Genomic DNA, 20732 nt, shown 5'->3' on the forward strand with positions numbered 1-20732 from the left:
TATGGGGTAGAGAAACGCCTGGCTTGCGCAGTGGAAACAGAGGACACAGAACAGAACGTTCAACATTCCCAGGAGAGTGGCTGGGGCCCTGCCAGTAAGAACCCACTTCATTAATTCAGCTTGCTTGTCCCTCAAGGAAGCTCATATGGTTTGGATGTGACCCCCAGAATTCACGTGTTGGGCACTCATCCCCCCAAATCATGTTAGTGGTATTTGGAGGGGAGGTCTTTGGGAGGTAATTAGGAACAGATGAGGTGATGAAGGTGGGGGCCCCTAAGATGGCATTAATGCTTCACTGGAAGAGGAAGAGAAATCTGAGCTTGCATGCTTACTCTGTCTCACCATAATGCCCTTCATGTTAGGTTATCACGTAGCCAGGTGTCCCCCAACACGTCAACAGATACTGGCATCATGCCCTGGAACATCCCAGCCTCCAGACCTGGGAGCCAAATAATCTCCGGTTCTTTATAAATTTCCCAATCATTGGTATTTTGTTATAGCAACAGAAAATAAACTCAGAGGCTCAGTTTTAGATGCCAGCTTTCACTCATTTTTGGCTAAATCTACAAAGAATAGAAAAGTGGAGGACTCTTCTCCAGACAGAAATGCCAATTTGGTCCTTTGTTCATCTCCACCAAAGGAATCACGAAAGCTTTCCTGGGGTAGAACATGGGGATACTAGTTTATATATTCCACCCTGGAGTTATGTACAAATTATTGATTTTTTTTGTTGTTTTGGGGGATTGAACCCTGGTAAGTGCTGAACTAATGAGTTATACCCCCAACCCTACTGTCCTTTTCTAAACAACCATAAACACATTTAACATTTCTTATAAACATGTATTAAATTGCACACATTAATATTTCCATGCATGCATATTGTGTCCACTGGTCAGATCCAATCCTTTTTATACATTCCCCGCAAAAAACATATTTAAATGTTTCTAGGAAGACTGTCATTCAAAGGAATTGCTTCAGTAATCTCACTTTAAGATGCAAATAATACTTCATGCCAATAATCTGTTAAGAGATTTTATTTTGTGGTACTAGGTATGGAACCCAAACCTTGCACATCCTAGGCAAGTACTATGAGCTCTAGTCTAGACTTTCTTTTTTTAAAATTAAAACTTTTTGAGACAGGTTCTTGCTAAGTTCCCCAGGCAGGGCTCAAATTTGCAATCCTCTTACTTCAGCCTCCTGAGTAGCTGGGGTCATCTGCACTCACCATATGCATGGCTTCTTTTGGAAATTCAAATTTTAGAAATTTGTGGTTTTAAGAACTGTCCCAGGACATATTGCATTTTCAGTCATCAACAATCACTGTATCCTTATCTTGGATGTTAATAATGATGGCGATAACTGCCCAAGTTAAAGGCCAAGCATATGATGAGCCTGACATAGAACAGATCCCTGGTGGTTGCAGAATCAGTGAAGAAAGCCCTGTGGACTGGAAGGAGAATACTTTCAAGGAAATCTGCATCCTCTAATGATTAAAAAAATTCAGATCCTATATTTTAAATGAAAACTTGTTAAGGTCAAAACAATAAAATCTCAAATTTCCTTGTCTGGGGCCAGACCTTGAGGTCAAGAGAAAAATAAACACAAGTCTTGGTCCAGGCCAACCACAAGGCTGGCGCTGTTCCACATCCTCAGGGAAGCCATGATGGCCTCAGGGACCATCTGGCTCAACCCCCTGAAGGAGGTCATAGATGGTGTCAGGGGAACCAGCACTTAGCATTTCAGTTCCAAGAGCAGCTGGGGGCCCATCTGGCTTCCAGATCAACTTTGTCTCAGGCTGTCCCCTGCACCTGGAGCTTCTGCTGGAAAGGAGCTTGGAGAATGAGCCTCCAGGGCTCTATATGACACCCATAGCTTTCTGCTCTCCTGCTGGGGGCTCCACTGGTGTGGCTGACTCAGAGGGACATCAGCTGGCAGGACATGTTCCTTGGCAGAGTCACCACTGCTCAATGGAAGAGAGATGTAGAAGAACCAGGCTGCAGAGCTACACACAGTTAAATGAACTGCAAATGGCAGCCATATGGATAAAGGGAGAAGGAGACATCAACACCGTTCAGCAAGCTAATGGGTACGACAGGTAAGTGTGCAGAATCATGGGCCCTGCAACCGGAGCTGGGGACCCATGCAAAAAGGGACTCCTTATGACACAGGGCTTCCAGTCTCCCTCCTGGAAGCAGAGGATATCAGTGGGGCACTAATTAATACCAGATCCTCTACTGCCATCGTAAAGAAAGCTCTGTGAGTGAGGCCAACTTCCCCAAACCAGTCTCCCCACCACAGCAAATCCAGGAACGTGGAATCACGCCCAGCTCTTCACAGATGTGTGGAGGCTGCAACAGCTACAGAAAGTGGGGAAAACCATCTCCCATGCCTGCATCTTTTCAGGTCAGCAGGTCACTGCTGTGTCTAATTTAAAACCACAAAATGACTATTCTAAGGATATTCATTCACCCACTGATAGTTTTATACATATTAATTATATTTATCTCCAAAAGAAATGACTAGAAACTGTGGCAAACATTCATATTTTGTTTTATCCTCACATGAAATTATTTTTATAGTGTCTTGTTAGAAAAGGCATCTCAGACTCAGCAGCTCTTAAAATAAATAATAATAAGTTTACACAATTCTTTTAAGGGACACCAATTTACTGACTGAGGCATTTTTTGATAAACCTTTAGAATCACTTTTGGTAAACTTATAATATCGAAGTGACCTCAGGTTCAATAGTTGGGCTCTTGTGAAACAAGGGGTCATCTAAACAAGAGGTGAGAAAACCTAGGACTCATAGGTCAGATGTGGCCCTCTGCTAGTTTTTGCAAATAAAGTTTTATTAGAATACTGTCGTGTCTATTCCTAAGCGTGTTGTCTATGGCTTCTCTGACACAATACAAGAGCTAAGTTGAGTAGTATGGCCCATAAAACCTACAATAGTTCCAACCGGCTTTTACAGAAAAGGTTTGCCAGCCCTTGGTGAAAAACATGGCCTCTAGATTAGAAGTGGCATCACTTAGGAGACTGGCAGAACTGCAGAATCTCAGACTCTACCCACAAGGAAACTGAGTTTTAACAAAGTCTTCAGGTGATTCTGACATAAAGTGAAAAATGAGAATCTTATGTGTGCAAACAAAACAGCTGGGAAGCTTGATAAAATCAAGATGCTGATTCAACAAGTCTGTGGTAGGCTCCAAAATTAAGCATTTCTAACAAACACAGGGGATGCTGCTGGTCCTGGGTCTGCACTTTAAGTAGCAAGCAATTGATACCCCACCCCACAGTATCGGCAGCAGAATCACCAATAGTACTTACAAAAAAACTTTCAAAAAGTGCAGCCAAAGTATCACAAGGAAACCAACTCAGGTGCTTTCAGTGAAGCCCAAGATGCTGGGTCCTCAGGACTTACCTCCTTCAATATTTCTGTGTTCAGCAGCATGTAAACATCTATTGTACGACTTTCTTCTTTAGTGAGAGCACTAAGGTTACAGTGTATTATCAGGCAAGACATTCCTGGATTTTCACAGTCCTGAGAAGAAAAATCAGAATTGTCCAACAGTATTAAGAACAAAGATAAATCCACAGCTATTTATAGAACACCAATTCTAGAACTTCCGTCTGATGACTGAGGTGATTCCAGGCAGAGGAAAAAACACAAGGAAGATGAAGGGCTGGGGATGTAGTTCAGTGGGAAGAGGGCCTGCCTAGCACGTGGGAGGCCCTGGGGGTTAGATCCCCAGCAGCAGGAGGGAAGAGCTATCAAAATAAAAAAGGAAGATATAATTATTTTTTCTTGCCACCAGAGGGCACTCGAGGGATTTTTCTGCCTGGAGAAAGCAGCTTTCCATACTTAATCTACCAAAAAATTAGATTTCGCAAAAAGGCCTAACTGTTCCTAAACAGAAACACATCTCCATATTCTGACAGTATTCCTATGAGTTTTCAATATAAGATAGATTTTCTATATTCTATAATTTCTGCCTGTGCAATGGCAAATACAAACTCATGGTTTTAACATTTTTTTTCAGAACTAAAAATTGAACCCAGGGCCTTTGCGCTGAGCTGTAGCCCCAGGAGCTTTTATTTTGAGACAAGGTCTGAAAATAGGTGGGACTTGAACTTGCCATCCTCGTGCTTCAGCCTACTATACTGGAGTCTAGGCATGTGCCACCATGACCCCCTCATGGTCATTTCTTATGAAAATCAGAGGTTAAGATGTCACGTAAACTCTTGTACAACAAAACACAAATTACCAAGAGAAATGTAAATTCCATATTACAAAAGAGGAATTTTTCTCTTCTGTATTTGTATACCTTCATTAGGTTTCATTTGCTGTAGAAATTTTTAGCCAGATACAAAGTTGTATCATCAAACAGGTGGATAACACTACCCCTAATGACGCTGGACTTTTAAAAACAGCTATACTATCCGCATAATGTAAGAGAAAAATTCAAACTTTTCAAGTGGCAAATAGTTGTGCCTCTCTACCAGAGAAGAAAGTGAGGAAAGACACAATAAACGTAAGTGAAATGTACCTAGAATGAAATAAGGATCTAGAAACGTGTAACAAAAGGCACAAGAAAAGGAGGCTTTGGAAAAAAAGCATCATGATTCCATCTTCAATTCCTTCATTTAAAAACCCCTGAAGAATAACATGGACAAATATTAAGCCTACCCACCAAGCACACATGTTTTACATGCTTATACCTGATCATACACCACCAATGGTCATGACCATCACACCCTGATCATGATACACATTTCTGCCACCACCTCAGCAGGTACTCTTAGGGCCTTCAGTTCACATTCCACCAAAAGTATACACTATCTTGACCGCTACTGCCACCATAAAATGATTCATTTTTTCTGTTTCTGGACTCCATATATGTGAAATAGTCCAGCATGTGCCCTTTTGTCTTTAACTTCTTTCATTCAATACCATGTCTATGAAGTTTACTTGTGTTGTTATATTTTTCATTGCTGTGCAATATTCTAGGGCATGAATATACCACAACTGTTTACCTATTGACATGCTGATAGATATCTAAATTGTTATCAGCTTTTAACACAAAATTGCTCTGAATATTCCTGTCCATGTCTTTTGGGAGGCACGTGAATGTACTTCTCTTGCGGGCCATACCCAGGAATTGTCTATATTGCTGGGTCACAGAGCACACATATATTTAGCTTCAGAAAATACTTCCAAGCAGTTTTCCAAGTGATTGTACAAAAACCATCACTCTGGTTTAAATTCATCCTAGTTGAGGAAGTATTTCGCTTTGTGCTTGGTGGGTTGCAAAGGCTTCCCCTTTGTCATGCAAAGGAAATGAATATAAATTTAACACTTGGATGGAAACCTCAAACTGAAACACAGGAGTTGACCACAGTCTTTGTGACTTTATAAGTCAATTGATGAAAGCCAGATTTGGGAAATAACGAATACCAAATAGAAAACTGGCCTTTAATCTCAGACTTGCCTTCCTAGTAAGGACCACCCATGTTACCCCAGCCACTAAGCAAATCCTTACCAAGACTTTTCTTCCAGACTTTGTGAAAAAAGCAAATATGGTATGGAAGATATTTTCTTGTTCTTGCGGGATAATGCAGGGGGTTGGGTTTTTCTGGAACGAACAGTTTCCCTTCTCCTGGCCCACCTGAAATGAAGAGAGGCCTGTCAGAGTGGTCGGTCCCAAGAAAAGATCCAATCCAGGAATTCCTTGTTGGAGAGGCAATAGCTGTAGAATCCAAATTCTCCTTTTTCCTTCTATTTGTTCTCTAGTGGACACAAATGGCAGACAAACCTTTTTCCCCCCTGTACTGGGGATCAAACTCACCTTGTGTTTACAAGCGAGGTGCAGTGCCACTGAATAAATCTCCAGCACCTGACCAACCTTTTGTTAAAGACAGGTCCTGCTATGTTTTCCAGGCTGGCCTCAAACTCTTCAGCTCAAGCAATCCTCTTGTCTCAGGCTCCTGAGTACTACAGGTGTCCTACCATCCCTGGCTCTGGCTAAGGAGTTTTAGGTAGAAGTTCTTGCATCAAAATGAGCAAATAATACAAAATATTCATCTGAAGTCCCTAAATAACAGACGAAATGACACATAACATGCAAATGAGATGTGATTAGGAAATTTTAAGACTTAAGGAACAAAACAAAAATTGCAGGTCACGTTTTTCAGACATATTTATGGACGTCAGAGCAATTCTCTCAGATAAGCACTGATGATGTTTGGATGAGGAAAAGGGACACTCGGGTTAAGACACTTGCCCACACATACAAACTAATAAGCCTTCTGGAGCTCAGGACTTCTGAGACCCAAGGGTTCGTAAGTGGACCTTATTTATGGTCCACTATCAGCAGTTTTCAGAGTGTTTAATAGAGCCAATAAGGTGCTGTTAACCCTGCAGGAAGGTTATGAGACAGAAAAAGGGTATCAGCACTGCTGTGGTCCTCATATCTGTTCCTTCCCTGTTCTAACTAGAGTCTCCATTGGATGATGCTATTTAAAACTAGGGTTCTATTACCAATAAAGAAAGAAAAATAAAACAGGACAGCCACGGCACTGAGCCAGACAAGAAACAATATACCCAGAGAACTCTTGGTGAGGTTCCTGATTTGGTTTCTGTCAGCAAGATTTGTTCCTTTAAAAGCAATATTTATTTTGACATTGATATCGAGGAAGTTTTGAACAAAACAAAGCTTTGTAGATCACCCTATCACATGTGTTACAGCCGAAAAGTGGACAAGATATAAGGTCAGACCCAGCAATTGACAATTAGGAACTCACAGTTTGGGACTGTGTTCACAGACCCATTACTAACCAGTCATACTGAAGTTTCCCTAGCTTCAATGCCCTGGAATAAAATACAGTGCTCTTGAATTTATCCAAGAATGTTCCCATTTCTCATTTGTGGTAGGGAGCAAGGTTTAAAGTTTTTACATAAAGATACTTCTAACGTGAGAATGTTCATCTTTTAATAATGAACTATAAAACGAGATCACTGAAGTTTGCTAAATTAATCTCTATTTCATCTTTGGTCTGAACATATTCTAGGATTTACTATACATGCCTGAAAAAAAGGTGAAGTTTTATTTTCTCAAATTAACTTAGAAAAGGGAATGTTGCCTTTAACGTATCTCATAGTTTGGGACTTGTCCTTCCTTTAAACATTCTCATAATTTGGGATACTCTGAGTCACTTTCTTTGAATTGCAACACTTGGGGAAGATACTCCAACCTGAAATGGTCTCAATCAACACTAGCTTTGAACAATTTTAGAGGTTACTCGAGGGACTAGTGGAAAAGAGGCAATGAAGTTTACGGCAGATTTGGTGATTGTTCTTTGGGTATAATTATGCAACATTATGATAAATATTTTGAAGCTCATTTTAGAAAGCAATACATATGTTACTTATGTGGTAAGGATCATGAGTATTCACTTAGAAGGCAAACTGGAAAAACAACTGCTACAATGTTACTCAAATGGATATTTGCGGATTGCAATAAAATTTCAGCATCAAACATGGATTCAGAAGGTTCTGCATTTCAAATAAATGTGAGAAATTGAAAATGACATATTCTGGAAAAGTGTTGACTAAAAAAATGGCTTAGTAATAATATACACTGATCTTAGAAGATGCATGTTTGAATAAAATTAATTGTGAAATGTGAATGGAAAAAGTATTATAAATAAATGTATTGCTCATATATGATTTCAAGTATGCAATTACATAATTAATTTAAATATTATGCATAGATAGTTTACTATTCACTTTCCTAACATTTTAAAATTGAAACAAAATTTACATTCCCAATGGTGCCCAGATCTCAAGGATGCAGTCTGATGAATTTTGACAAATGAGGTCACCCAGGAACCACCACCCTAATCAAAGTACAGAACAAGCCCATCACTGCAGAAAATCCCCCCTGGCCCATTTCCACTCCATTTTCACCCCTCACCTCAAAGGCAGCCACAGTGCTGATTCCTATTAAGTAGGCAAAGAAGGGAAGGGGGGAGAGAGAGGGAGAGGGAGAGGGAAAGGAAGGAAGGAAAGGGGGAGAGCAGAGAAAAGGTTAAATTTGCTTCACGAGGAAAGAAAGTGGGAGTTACATTATTTGGGAGTTGACATGTATTTGGGCAAATACATAACATGCTGGAGAGAAAGCATTTACGTCATGGGGCATTTGAGAAGCCAGATGAGAACAGCTATGCTCTTAACTCCCATCATCTTTCTCTCTGAAGCATGTGGGGCTCCACTTTCCTTGACTGTCCTCTGGATGTAAAGGTGCTGACAGGCCCTGGAAGATGGTCTGCAGCACCCAACATCCCTGTGAAGACCACCAGGCCTGGCTTCCCAATTCATTTGGTCTGGATCAAGAGAAACAACTCTGAGCCTTGCAAAAAGCATCCATCCTGAAGGCAACTGACTTTCTGGTCCCCCTTCTGTCTCTCTGAGACAGAAGCTTTCTTTCCCTCAGTAATTTTTCTACTTTAAAAAAAAAAGAAACATTCACCCTAATTAAAATCAGAGATGGGAGCAGAGTTCCTCCTTGCTCTGTGCTGTGAGTTTCTAGGCAGAGAGAAGTAGAAAAGCTCTAACCTAGCCAGCTTCATTTATGTCCTTTGGCATAAGGAACTGGTGCAGTGATCAGGCCACAGACACCAGCAGAAAAGGAAAATGGGCTGGCAGTGGCAGGGAAAGGAGGGTACGAAAACTAAACCTCAACATCAAACCCATAGGTACAGAGAGGGCTCAGAAGTTAGTCCTCCTCTTCCAAGGAGGCCCTGGGATGGCCTGTGAACAGGGAAGTGGTGACAGAGTGACAGATACCACATGACACTTACCTACCCCCAGTAGAATCTGGAGGAGAGAAGTTGAGATGGAGTCTGTGGCAAATGAGTATCTTAGCCTGACTGTGGTTACAACAGGCCCCTTTTCAATCAGGGAAAATGTTTTTCTGGGAGGTTCAGGGTGGTCCCATTTCAAAGGGAGCTTGAAGGTTGCTGGATGCTGCATGGATCTGGGTCAGACTAGCTAGAATAGGTCAATTTGGTTCCTGGCCAGGCTCATCAAAGGGAGTTACTCTTCTGTGGGGTGGGTAGATACAAGATCATCATGGTAATGCCTAGTAATCCTACGCCCTTCCTGTATGCCACCTCTGAGTGCTTTCCACATTAAACACTCAGTCCTCAAATAGTCCAGGAAGCAGGTGCCATTCCTATCCTCATTTTACAAATGGAGAAATGGGGAGGCAAGGAGAGGTGATGTCAAGCACAGGTCCCCAGTTAGCAGACTACAGAGCCAGGCTGGGACTCAGTCTGTCCAGCTGCGGAGATCTGCGTGTTACTATGTCCCTGTGCTGGCTCTCAGGAGTCAGAGAGAAGTAAAGCAGAGAGAAACTATCCTTCTCTGTTAGCATGCAGGCCAAAGGGAAGGAACCACAAACCACCAGTCTCAAAGTCCGGAAACCCGAGGTGTCCTCCATCTTGAACCATCTTTGCCACTGCTACCAAAAAAAAAAAAAAAAACCAGAACAAAACAAAAAGAAAAGAAAGACTCCTGTCCAGACCTTGGGAGGCCAAAGTACCTGTGGCCTGGGAGGCTAGGCTGTTCTGTATTGTCTCGCAGGCTGGAAAGGGAGCAGATCATCCTGGAATGTTGTTTCTGGAAGGCAGCTGCAAGTCCATGTGATCCCAAGGGTTCAGCTGACAAATGCGGAACCAGAGGCCCCAAGTTCAGTGACTTGTCTACTGTCACAAGGTTGGCAGCTGGCAGCTTCTGGGACCCAGTGAAGGAATTCTGGGGCACAGACGTTCTTGATGAACACTCAATAATCCCTGGTTGCAGCCTTACTCTACCACATAATAGCTGTGCCAATTTGGGTCTCCAGGACCTCAAATTCCTCATCCAGAAAACTAGGACACTGGCCTGGAGGGTGATTCTCAGATGCTAATTTCACGCTTCAAGGACTATCTGTGGATTTTCTTTGGAGCATAAGGTCACCTAATCTCATGTTGCACAGATAAGGAATTACTACCCACGTATGTTCCACAACTTTAACCATCTTCCTTGCTTAAAATCAAGGGGAAGAATGCTTTTTTGTGCACTGCTAACAATCCAAACACCATACAGTAGTGTCCAACAGCCTTACTTGGCTGGCCAAGGGCACTGTGGCCATCAGTCCCTGCGGCCATCAGTCCCTGCTCATTCTTCCCACTTACTTATGTGTTTCCCAAACTGAGTCTAAATACTTCCCATGACATAGCTGCTTATCTTCCAGGACCTCTTGGGGGACTGGAAAAGGTCCATGGACATTGGAATTCAAACAGCAGGACTTTACTAATCACACAAATAAGGACAAGAGGATACAGAACACAGTCAAGGCTAAATTCTGCCAAAGCAGCCATCAAGGGGTTTTGTTTTGTTTTTTTTGGGTGTTTTTGGTTGGTATCTGTCATTCCCCTACTTTGACTTCAAAGAAAACATTATGAAGTTAAAACCAAGAGATGGTGGTAATGTATGAAACTGCCAGGATTTCTGGTTGTGGGCACCTAAGGAGACTATGGATATCACTCGGTGGCAAAGAATAGGAGAGCTGTGGTCATGAAAGACTTCATGATCAGAAGCTGCCAAGGATTCAGGCTTGGGAGAGGATGTTCCTGTTTACTCCAGGTTGTTTCCAATCATGAAATACTGATTTTGAAACATGAAATTGGAGTTCACAGCACAGCATGATGCTGAGAAAAATAGGTGACCCTTTGTTTAACGTTATCATCATGGAAAAGGGACGCCTAGAACATTTACAGAAGACTCTATAGGCCACAGAGGGAGGGGGAGGTATCTCACTCAGTTCAGAGCAGAGAAGCCCTAACACAGCCCTATCCCAGAAAAGTCTTTTGGTTGTTTTTCTAAGACTCAAGTCGCAAGCACTTCACCCTGGGAACCAATTCTAGTTGGTCATGGGCTCCTCTATCCCAGTTCACATGAAATAGGGGAGATCACCAGGTAGCCCAAGGCACCATTCTGACAGCCAGGCCACACATTGAGACTTATGACACTCGTGTGCCCACAGCACTGTCATCAGCATGGTGACCATATGATTTATCATCTAAACTGGTAGTTAAAAAACTTTTACCTTAACATGTAATTGTACATGTTTGTGGAGAATAGTTGTGACTTTTCAATATGTGTATACAATGGGTAATGATGAGATCAGTGTAGTTAGCTTATCACCTAAGACAGCTATCTTTGTGTTTGAAACATTCAATACCTTCTCTACCAAGTATTTTGAAATATGCAAGTAATTGTTGTTAATCAGAGTTATCCTACTGTGCAACAGAACATTAGAAGTTCTCTCTCCTATCCAATTGTACCTCTGTCCTGTTAACCTTCTTATCTCCATTTCCGCTGTCCCCACCCTTCCCAGGCTCTGGTGATCACTATTCTAATTCTCTATTTCTGTGAGATTAACCTTTTAGCTTCCACGCTGAGTAAGAATATGTAGTATTTGTCTTTCTCTGCCTGACTGATTTCACTTACCACAGTGTCCTCCAGGCTTGTCCGTACTGCCATAAGCAATGGACAGCATTTCCTTCCTTTTGTGGCTGAATAATATTCTACTATGAAACTGGACATTTTGAAAAGTGAAGTTGGGGAGTCAATCAGACATAAAATCAAGACAGAGACACTTATCAGAGGTATGTCAGGCAAACAGTGACATTCAGTCTCCTTAATTTTCACCTTCATTTTACAGATGAGAAGACTGAGGTCCAGAGAGATTAAGTGTGTGAGAAACACAGCTCCAAAGTCCCCACCAGGTTCCTCCTTGTCTCACGCCTCTTCCCTGTACCCAGGCAGCACAGCCACTGTCCCACACACTGCAGCCTAAACTCCCTGACTGCCACATCATCATCCTGGCCCTCATAGCACGGCCCCTATTATAAGCATAAACCTTTTCTACAAGTTTTTTTCTCTAACAGGAAGTCAGCCCCAACATGATGTGCAGTTCTGACTCAGAGGAGATAGCACTTTGGATGCAACTCCAAGGATAAAAAGAATCTTGAGAGGGGAAAGAGAAGTGGGAAGAGAATCCAGGCAAAGGAGCATGAGAACAATACACTTGAGTCTGGAGAGCCCAGGAGTTCAACATGGGGTAAGCACTGCATGGATTCTAGATTACAGTGGCCAGAAGCAAGACAGGAGAGGGAGGCTAAAACAGAGGAGGGCTGCTGTGCTCTGAATATGTTCCCCAAATTCATAGTCAGAAGCTTAATCCCCAAATCCCAATGTTAAAAGTAAGTTGAGAGGTGACTCTTGGGAGATGAATAGGTGCTGAGGCTCTCTTCTGTCCTCACCAACGGATTCATCCACACAGACTGAAGGGCTCACGGGTCATTAGGAGGCCGCTTTGTTATAAAAGTACACTCCCTCTGCTAGGTTGGTTGCCGTCACCCCATGTGATGTCCTCTGCCACATTACTATTCAGCAAGAAACTCTCACCAAATGATGGCACCATGCTCTTGGATGTCCCACCTCCAGAACCATGAGCCAAATGAACCTCTGCTCTTTAGGACTAAAAGCCAGTCTGTGAACTCAGTTACAGCAACAGAAAATGGACTGAGTGTTGTAAGCAAATCTAATAAGTGGGGTGGGTAGGGGTGGTCACCTAGAAAGTTGTGCAAGCCAGGGAAGGCTTTAGATGGATGTAGGAGAATGTGTGATTTGAGACAGGCAAATTAACATGTCTCAAAGTTAAGGAGCCAGCTTGACCTCAGGCATATGGTATTATAAACTTCAATAAGCAATAGGTGTCCCCTTTTTAATCAACATCAGCCCATCTCCTAACTATACTTCAACTGGTTGGGGTTTCAGAAAGGGGGAGGATCACCGAAAAGTCCTGGCTTGATGTCTCCTGAACACAGTGCATAGCCAATGAAAGGGAAAGGGAAGACTGAACTAGCAGAGGAACAAATTCAAATGAACCATGCCCAGAGTCGTCACTAACATGGTTCTTGAGTAAAGTCTGACCTAAAGGCTGTGTTTGCTGAATTGACTTGGATTAAAGGGGGCATAGGTTCACTGTTGAATAACATGTGTTTCGTGTTAGCTCACACTGCTCTGTTAACCATTGACTTTCTGTTCTGTAACATCCCTGGGCTACTTTTCCATATCACGTTACATAATCACAGCTGATGGCCGGCCCACTGACTTGCTGCATGCTTCTCTGAATTCACACGCCCTCTGAGGTTGGAATGCATATCCTGGTAATTCAATTACCCACTGCCTACTCTGGGAATCAAGGTAAAGGACAACAGGATGTCCCATTCTGCCATGGGAGGCTTCACATTGTCCACAATGGCTGTGCTGATATTAATTTGAAGACTGCAAGGTTTGAAGTAAGAATAGTACTTATAAAATGACTGAGAAATGACACCAACTGCTTGATTAGGCTGACCTAAGATGTTTAAACTAGAAAGATTAATGCAATGACCACACAGATTCTATTCAGCAAAATGCAAACTATTCACATTTGCTTTATATAGTCTTTCATATTATATTTCATATTAAGTCACATTGCTTTAATTGGCTGCTAAGTGCTTCTTGGTATTGATCAAAGAATGGCAAAAGATGGCATTATTTTAATAATAAATTCTAAGAGCTGGGCATGGTGTCACACACCTGTAATCCCAGTACTCAGGAGGCTGAAGCAGGAAGATCACTTCGAGTTCAAGACCAGCCTGGGTCACATAGTGAGTTCCAGGTCAGTCTCAACTACATAGTGAGACCCTGTCTCAAAAAACCAAAAAATAAAAAAATAAATTCTAAGACAAGTATTTTCATGTTTATCATCACTTCAAGCCTTTTTCTTATGCAGATCCAGAGTAGCCTATGGAGAGAAAAATCTAAGGCTCTATTTATTTACTCTGAGTTAACCACTACAATGATGCTGTTTAACGTAAGGCTAGAAACAGCAATAATAATCTTAGATGGTTTCTTATTGGGAATATACCTAGCTTTATCCCACCAATGTATTCAAAAGTTGAGAACGCAAGTTTTGTGTGTGACACTATTTCAAGTTAAAAGGTAGTTCTGTGGCATGTCCTCCTGAAGAACGATTCACTTTTTGCTTTGTAGAAAGAGACCCCTTTATTAATGTTTGGCAAGTTCTGATTTTTCTGTTATTCATCTGTACATTTAGTTGAAGGTTCCACTGTGTTTATACAAAAAGACAAAAATCCAAAGAGGAAAAACATCCTGATTATCACAACCTGAGCTATGGTAATACAGGTCCTCATATAAAGAGCGGAATCAATGAAGAGCTCAAAGAATTCTGTTTTTGAACTGAAAGATCATCACTTTAACTTTGAAAAATCACCTTCTAAATAAAGTGCTTGTGCAAATCCCTTCCCTGTCCTAAAGGCCACCACTACTGTGAAAAGCTGCACCACTGAGAAGTGAGGGTATTACCAAGATGAAAACTGAAATAGAAAATAAAGGGGCAAAGTCTCAATGTTTCAGAACATAGGGCAAGCACAACCCACTGTACAATGTTGACCTCTGTATGTTTGCCATTTCACAAATAACTTAACCTCTTATGATAAAAGTAGGTAAATTTTGTTTACATCAGCTTTGGGCTTTGACCAAAGCAGTGTCTTCACTCTTTGCCCCTGATCCCTTTTCCTCTGGGACCCACAGGTCAACACGCTAGAAAGTCAAGAGTGCAGGCCACACCAGGCTCCCTGTAAAACAGAATTCATTTGCATTTAATCAGAGAAAGGCCTCAGATGAAGCCCTTTTCTCAAGCACCAGGATGGCCTTTACTGTAGTTAAAGTGATACAGATGGGAACTAGTTTCAGAGAAGCAGTGACACCAAAGAATTTCCAGATGTGGTCAGATTCTCTTTTGAGAAAAAGCGAGACATAAATATGTTATCTGAGCACTTGACATGCATGCCAAAAATGCTTTCCTTCCATGGAAAAGATACATTTTTGAAGCAGAATGGTCTGTTGATTTGGATAATAAATGAGACAGTAACCCCCATATGGGACACAACACAGACTTGGAATTGTATTAGTAATTTAATTTTTGGTTGTAGCATTTAGACCTCTTTTATGGCAAAGAACAAAGTTCATATCCATCTTACATTAAAGGATTCATTGGGTCATCTCTGCATTTATTAGATGAATAGCTTATTATCCTTTATCAAAAGATCAGTGGCAGTAATTTTCTGGATGCTGTATTCATGCATCTCTGTCTGCCTCCCTCTAACGCTATTTCCTGAAGAATGTATTCACCAGAACAGTGAAAAGTGAAACCTAGATGTCATTCATTAAGTCTAAGGTTTCAGGGACTTCATGGGAGGCCTGAAATGTGCTTCATGTCATAAGTTTAGATAATTAAAGGGAAGTAGGTGAAGTTGGCTGCCCAACACTTGGGGAGAAAACTACTTCTCAGTGTCTAATAATGTTGAGGCAGTTTCTCTAGTCATAAGAAACTCGGTGTTCATGTCAGAAAGTAATTTGCCTGTTTTTATGTTTCCAAAGCTGACACAATTAGTCCTCAGCAGGTTAAATTAGAACCATGTGTTTCTCGGCAATGGCTGATTGAGCTCTGATCCTCAGCGAAATTTCCTGTTATCAACTTCAGTAACAACCCATCACCCCTGCACTGGCAGGGCTCTGTGTCATGTTGCTTTTAAGGAATGAAGGAAAGTCAACTGCATAATCACCACCTTTTAAGGCCTATTCATGTCAGAGAGCAGAAAACACCAGTCACCTAAGCATCAGCATTCCAAATAGCCCACACGCTGGCCGCAAAGCCTTACTGCTTCCAGATGGTGCAGCAGCTGTGAGCACAAGACACCGGGGCTCCCGGATAAAGCAAGCACACGGGTCAGCGGGAGACAGCGCTGCTGGCTTGACTTATTCGCTGTCCACAGGGGTTAAAGGGCAGCCTCTGACCCACACCGTACATGGACAGCCCAGGCTGGAGCTTGTCCCCAGCTTCCATGGGGGTGTGCTGAGCAAAGAAACATACACTTTCTCCTTTTGCCCAAATTCATAGTGACCGAGACCCTAGGAATGTAACTCTCGCTCCAGCATACAGTCAATCACCTCCCCTCTTTTAAGGGTTTGGCCTCTGTTAAAAAGAAAATGATAATGACCCCAATCCTGATCCATTTCAGGAACATGACTATTCAACTCATGTTCATACATGTGTAAAAACAAAGAAGAAAAGGTGTGGGGCCACACAGAGATCGGGGGGCGGGGGGGTTGTATAAGGATGGTGGTGGAGGAACATCTCTGACCAAAGTTTCTGGAGTGTGTCTGCTCTTAGAAGCTTTCACATATGACAAATGATTATGATTTGAAAGCTTTATTTTCTTTCTCATTTTCACATATTTGCTATGGGTTAAGGGACTTTTTCAAACTGAGACTACTAGGGATTTTAATTCAATGCAAATTTCTCAGGTTCTTTGGACACAGGAGGTGTTAGATACATAGCAGGGTACTTAAGTACACACCCTTATCCTAAGGCAGAAGGAGACACATCAGATGGTGACCCTAACAGGAGTGTGGGCAATCAGTTCTTTCTTTTATCTGAACAAGTGCTACCATCAAGGTACCAAATGCTGGGATGCACAGGAAACAAGAGCTGTGCCCTTTACTCTCATGGTATTTTTAATCTCCTGAAAGCAGACAGACAATCAAAAATAGTAATTTCGGGTAATGATGAGTGCTACAAAGAAGGTAACACACAGAAAAATAGAACCCAGAGTGGTGGGGTCTGCAACTCTAGGGAAGGGAGCCAAGGAAGACTCATTGAAAAAGTGAATCCTGGGCTCAGCCCTTTGATGCAAAGACCCAAGGAGGGGTGTCTTTAGCAGAGGCAGGACCATCTGGGAAGGCATCTGGGAAAGCAAAGGCAAGAGAAAGGCAAGAGAAGATGTGTGAATTGGGTCTTGAAGAGTAGCCTTTACATAGCCAGGGGGAAGAGAGAATCCATTAGCAAGGTCAGGGGCCAGGGAAGTACATGGTGGATGTGTTCAGCAGCCTTCATGGCCCAGAGTAGCTGAAGACAAGGTTGGGATGAGGCTGTGGGCAGGGGAAGAGTACAGAAAATGGCTTATAAAAGCAGGGTTTTACCATATGGTTCCTTATGGATCTCCTTGTTAATCATTTTACAGAGACTCTTACAGATGTCCTGGAGCACTACATAGAGAAATGATCAGGACCGTCAGCACAGATAAATTACTACAACTAAAGTTCTCAATGGTAAATTAGGTCCTCACTGTGTGAATGGTAAGCTGTGATTAGGAGAGGGGGTCATGTTCAGGACTATTTGAATTTTTAATTATTGGAGAATGTGGAGAAAACCAAAAAGGATGTCACAGGATGAAAAAAGAAAGGAATTGTAATTTCTTTTACAAGAGAAGGGGGAAGAATGATTAAGTAACAGGTCACCTTCTTTGCAGAGGGAACTAGACAACTGTTTTCCATTTTAGCTAAGAAAAGATCAGGGGGAAAATCAGAGCATGAAGAACCAAGGGTAGTCATAACAATGGGATTTGAGGGATGCAAACTGGCTTAACAGAGAAAACTTGCTGGAAATCTAGCTCTGTTGCACTGGAGATAATCATGATTGTGTTCTGGCCCAAAGTGGACGGTTAGATCATATGATCTACTAAAGCCATTCTAGGACTGTAAATCCATCTCCTGCTGGAGAGGGGCTTCTAACCTTAAATTATTGTTAGAAGGAAAGTCTCACCCAGAGAGCTAGTTTCAAGGGTAAAAAAACCAACCAAACAAACAAAACAACCAGGGTAAGTGGGGGCATGCATAAAAAATATTATATAGCAAAAAACAAACAAAACAGGGTAAGTGGAGGCATGCATGTTTTCACAACAGTGGACAGTAGTAGAGACTGAGAAAGAAATTTAAGTTGTTCAATTTTATTTTAGGTTATTTCCTGGGTTAAATAACCAAGTCTGGCTCATATACAAGTTGAATATCAGCTTTCAGCAAAGGTTGCTACACAGGACACTTTTTGAGGCAATTATCCGTCAAGCATAGCTAAATCATAAAACAGGACTTTTCTCATGTGAAATGTGCTGGCTTTACAAATCAGTGTCACCGTCAACTGCTGTTGTCAGAAGTAGGCGACTCTTCATGTGGCAGAAAACCGCCCTGGAGTACACGTGAACGAGCACACAGAGACTTCCGGAAGTCCAGCCCGGACACCACAGGGTGTGGGGAATCCTGGGGCTGTCATTTCCAAAGACAGAAATCAAACAGAGCTAAAATCAAGGAGAGTCTTCTCAGAAAACAAAAGTGTGACACAAGAAGATCTCATTACGAACTCCTCCTGCACGATCACTTTTTAGTTTCCCTACCTTGAATGAAGCTTCATAAGACCTTTTGTCATAAGACCTTATTTCAAAGTATTTGTTGAATGAATGTATATGCAGATAAAAAAAATCCCTACAATGGTCTCGTATGGCAAGAACTGTCATCACTGCCACGCAGACACGGAAATGAAAGTGGAGAGAGATTTAAGTATCACGCTTGAGAGCAGGACTTCTCAAATATCAGTGTGCAGATGAACCACCCATGGATCGTGTTAAAGTGCAGATTCTGATCCAGCAGGTCTGGGGAAAGCCTCAGAATCTTTGTTGCCACATTTCTGGCTTCTAGGAGAGGCCAGAGCTGCTGGGCAGCTGTATGTTCAGACACAACGAGGGCAGAAGGCCTTGCAGGTGGCTACAGCCAGTGATTAATAGTGAACATCAGCTTAGCCACCTACCAACTGTCACCTTGGCCATTCTTCTAACTCTTCAGTGCCTCAATTTCCTTGCCAAATTATTGCAAAGGGCAAATGAATTTGTCCTGGCAAAATGCTTGTTACAGGAACTCTATACTGCTGTTTATATTCCTTGGTGGAGTTGGTATACACACTTAATAAATCTTACTTCCTTTTTTCATTCCTTTTCCCTTCTCTCCCTCCTCCTTTTCTCCCATCTCTTAAGTCCCTTCCCATTTGAAAAAGATCTATCTCCCTACTTCTTATTATCTATCTTTTGTTTAGCTTGTTATTTATAGTTTTTTTTTTAAATAAGAGAAACCATGCATTAAGCTTGTGTGCCTGATTTACTTCACTCAATATTATGGTCTCAAGTTGCATCCATTTTCCTACAAATGACTCACTCATGTTTCTCTTCTTTATGGCAGAGTAGTATTCCACTCCGCTGTGTGTAAATATGACACATTCTTTATTCATTCCTCTGCTGATAGACACACAGGCTGCTTCCAAGATTTAGCTATTATGAATTATGCTACTATAAACACGGAAATGCATGTATCACTGTGGTATGATGTTGTTAATACAAATTTATCATTGCTTTCTAGTCTGAATTTAACAGCACCCTCTCAGAATCCTAACATAGTATGATAAAGTTACTCTCCACTTCACCATTTTAGAGCCTACTAAACTGAAGAGAATAACAAGCACTGTGCCTTCTTTCTCTCTTAGGCTGTTTTTATTTTTTAAATTGAAGTTTTCTATAGATTTTTGGTGGAGGATCTCTGTCAAGTCAAGGACATTTCCTTTTACACCTTCCTAAATGGAAATTTTTAAAAATCATAAATGGACACTGAATGAAGGTTTTGCTCTTTAGAAGCCTTCATCAAGATCTTAGGATTATTTTTCTTTTAATCCTTTTACTATTCACAGAATGAAGTGTATTAGTCAATTTCTGCATGGAGAACTGAGCTAGCACTCCCGCACTGCATCCTGCTTTACCCAGAACATGGCATTCTCTAAATAGGAATCGGTATGCAAACATTTATTTATCTCCCTATCTGTTTTGAGTGAGCTTGGCCTAGTTTCCTTGCTCTGTGTGAATGTGCCCGCTTCCCTTCCCAGATCCTGAGCCAGGGTTATGCTTCTGTTCTAGAGCAAGTTGTGCAGCTTCTCTGCTCTCTGGAAGAACTTCAACAATAGGACTTGTTCATTCCCAAAAGCCTGGACAATCCCAGCTACATAGCTACCTGGGTCCAGCACATTTTTTGTTTGTTTGTTTGGGATTGAACTCGGGTCCTTGTGCTTGCGAGGCAGGCGACAGAACCACTGAGCTAAATCCCAGCACTTTTTGACACAACTACTTTTTTTTTTTTTTTTTTTTTTTTTTTTTTTTTTTTTTTTTTTTTTTTTTTTTTTTTTTTTTTTTTTTTTTAAACCAGGGATTGAACTCAAGACCTTGAGCTTGTGAGGCAGGTGGCAGCAACAATGAGCTAAATCCCAGGCCCTGGAACTTTTTGAAAGTGTGGGACTTTGTTTACTCATATTTTTTTCCTGAAGGTCCTTGATTTAGATAAATTTTAAAAAACCTCATTCACGTCTTACTAGGTTTTTACATGTGCAGGAAAACTATTTTAAATATCTTCACATGAATATGGCTCTTTTATCATTTCTAGTGTTGTTTTTTGGCATCATCTCTCTTATTTATTGATAAAATTTCCTAGAGCATTATCTATTTTATTGGATTAGAAAACCCAACCTTTTTGTTTTACTGAGGTGGAAATCCTTTTCTTTTTTATATTTCATGACTTTTGCTTTGTCTTTAAACATACCTTCAATTTTACTTTTTCAGCGTTTATTTTATTCTCCTCTTTTAACCTTTTTTATTGTCAACTTAGTGTTTTACTCTTAGTTTTTCCC

General features: G+C 41.5%; 1 protein-coding gene across 1 annotated transcript in view; it reads right to left on the reverse strand.

The window, feature by feature from the left end:
* Itga9 (integrin subunit alpha 9) overlaps positions 1-20732 on the reverse strand; it is a 332354-nt gene that overhangs the window by 35697 nt on the left and 275925 nt on the right. The window contains exons 24-25 of the mRNA XM_033756921.1: positions 5541-5666; positions 3422-3541 (exon numbers count right to left, since the gene is read on the reverse strand). Of these exons, the coding sequence (XP_033612812.1) occupies positions 3422-3541; positions 5541-5666 (246 nt within the window). The remainder of the gene's footprint in view (positions 1-3421; positions 3542-5540; positions 5667-20732) is intronic.

This window comes from Fukomys damarensis, unplaced genomic scaffold (assembly GCF_012274545.1).
Source record: "Fukomys damarensis isolate Sample0158 unplaced genomic scaffold, DMR_v1.0_HiC HiC_scaffold_28, whole genome shotgun sequence".
In the NCBI taxonomy this organism is placed as follows: Eukaryota; Metazoa; Chordata; class Mammalia; order Rodentia; family Bathyergidae; genus Fukomys; species Fukomys damarensis.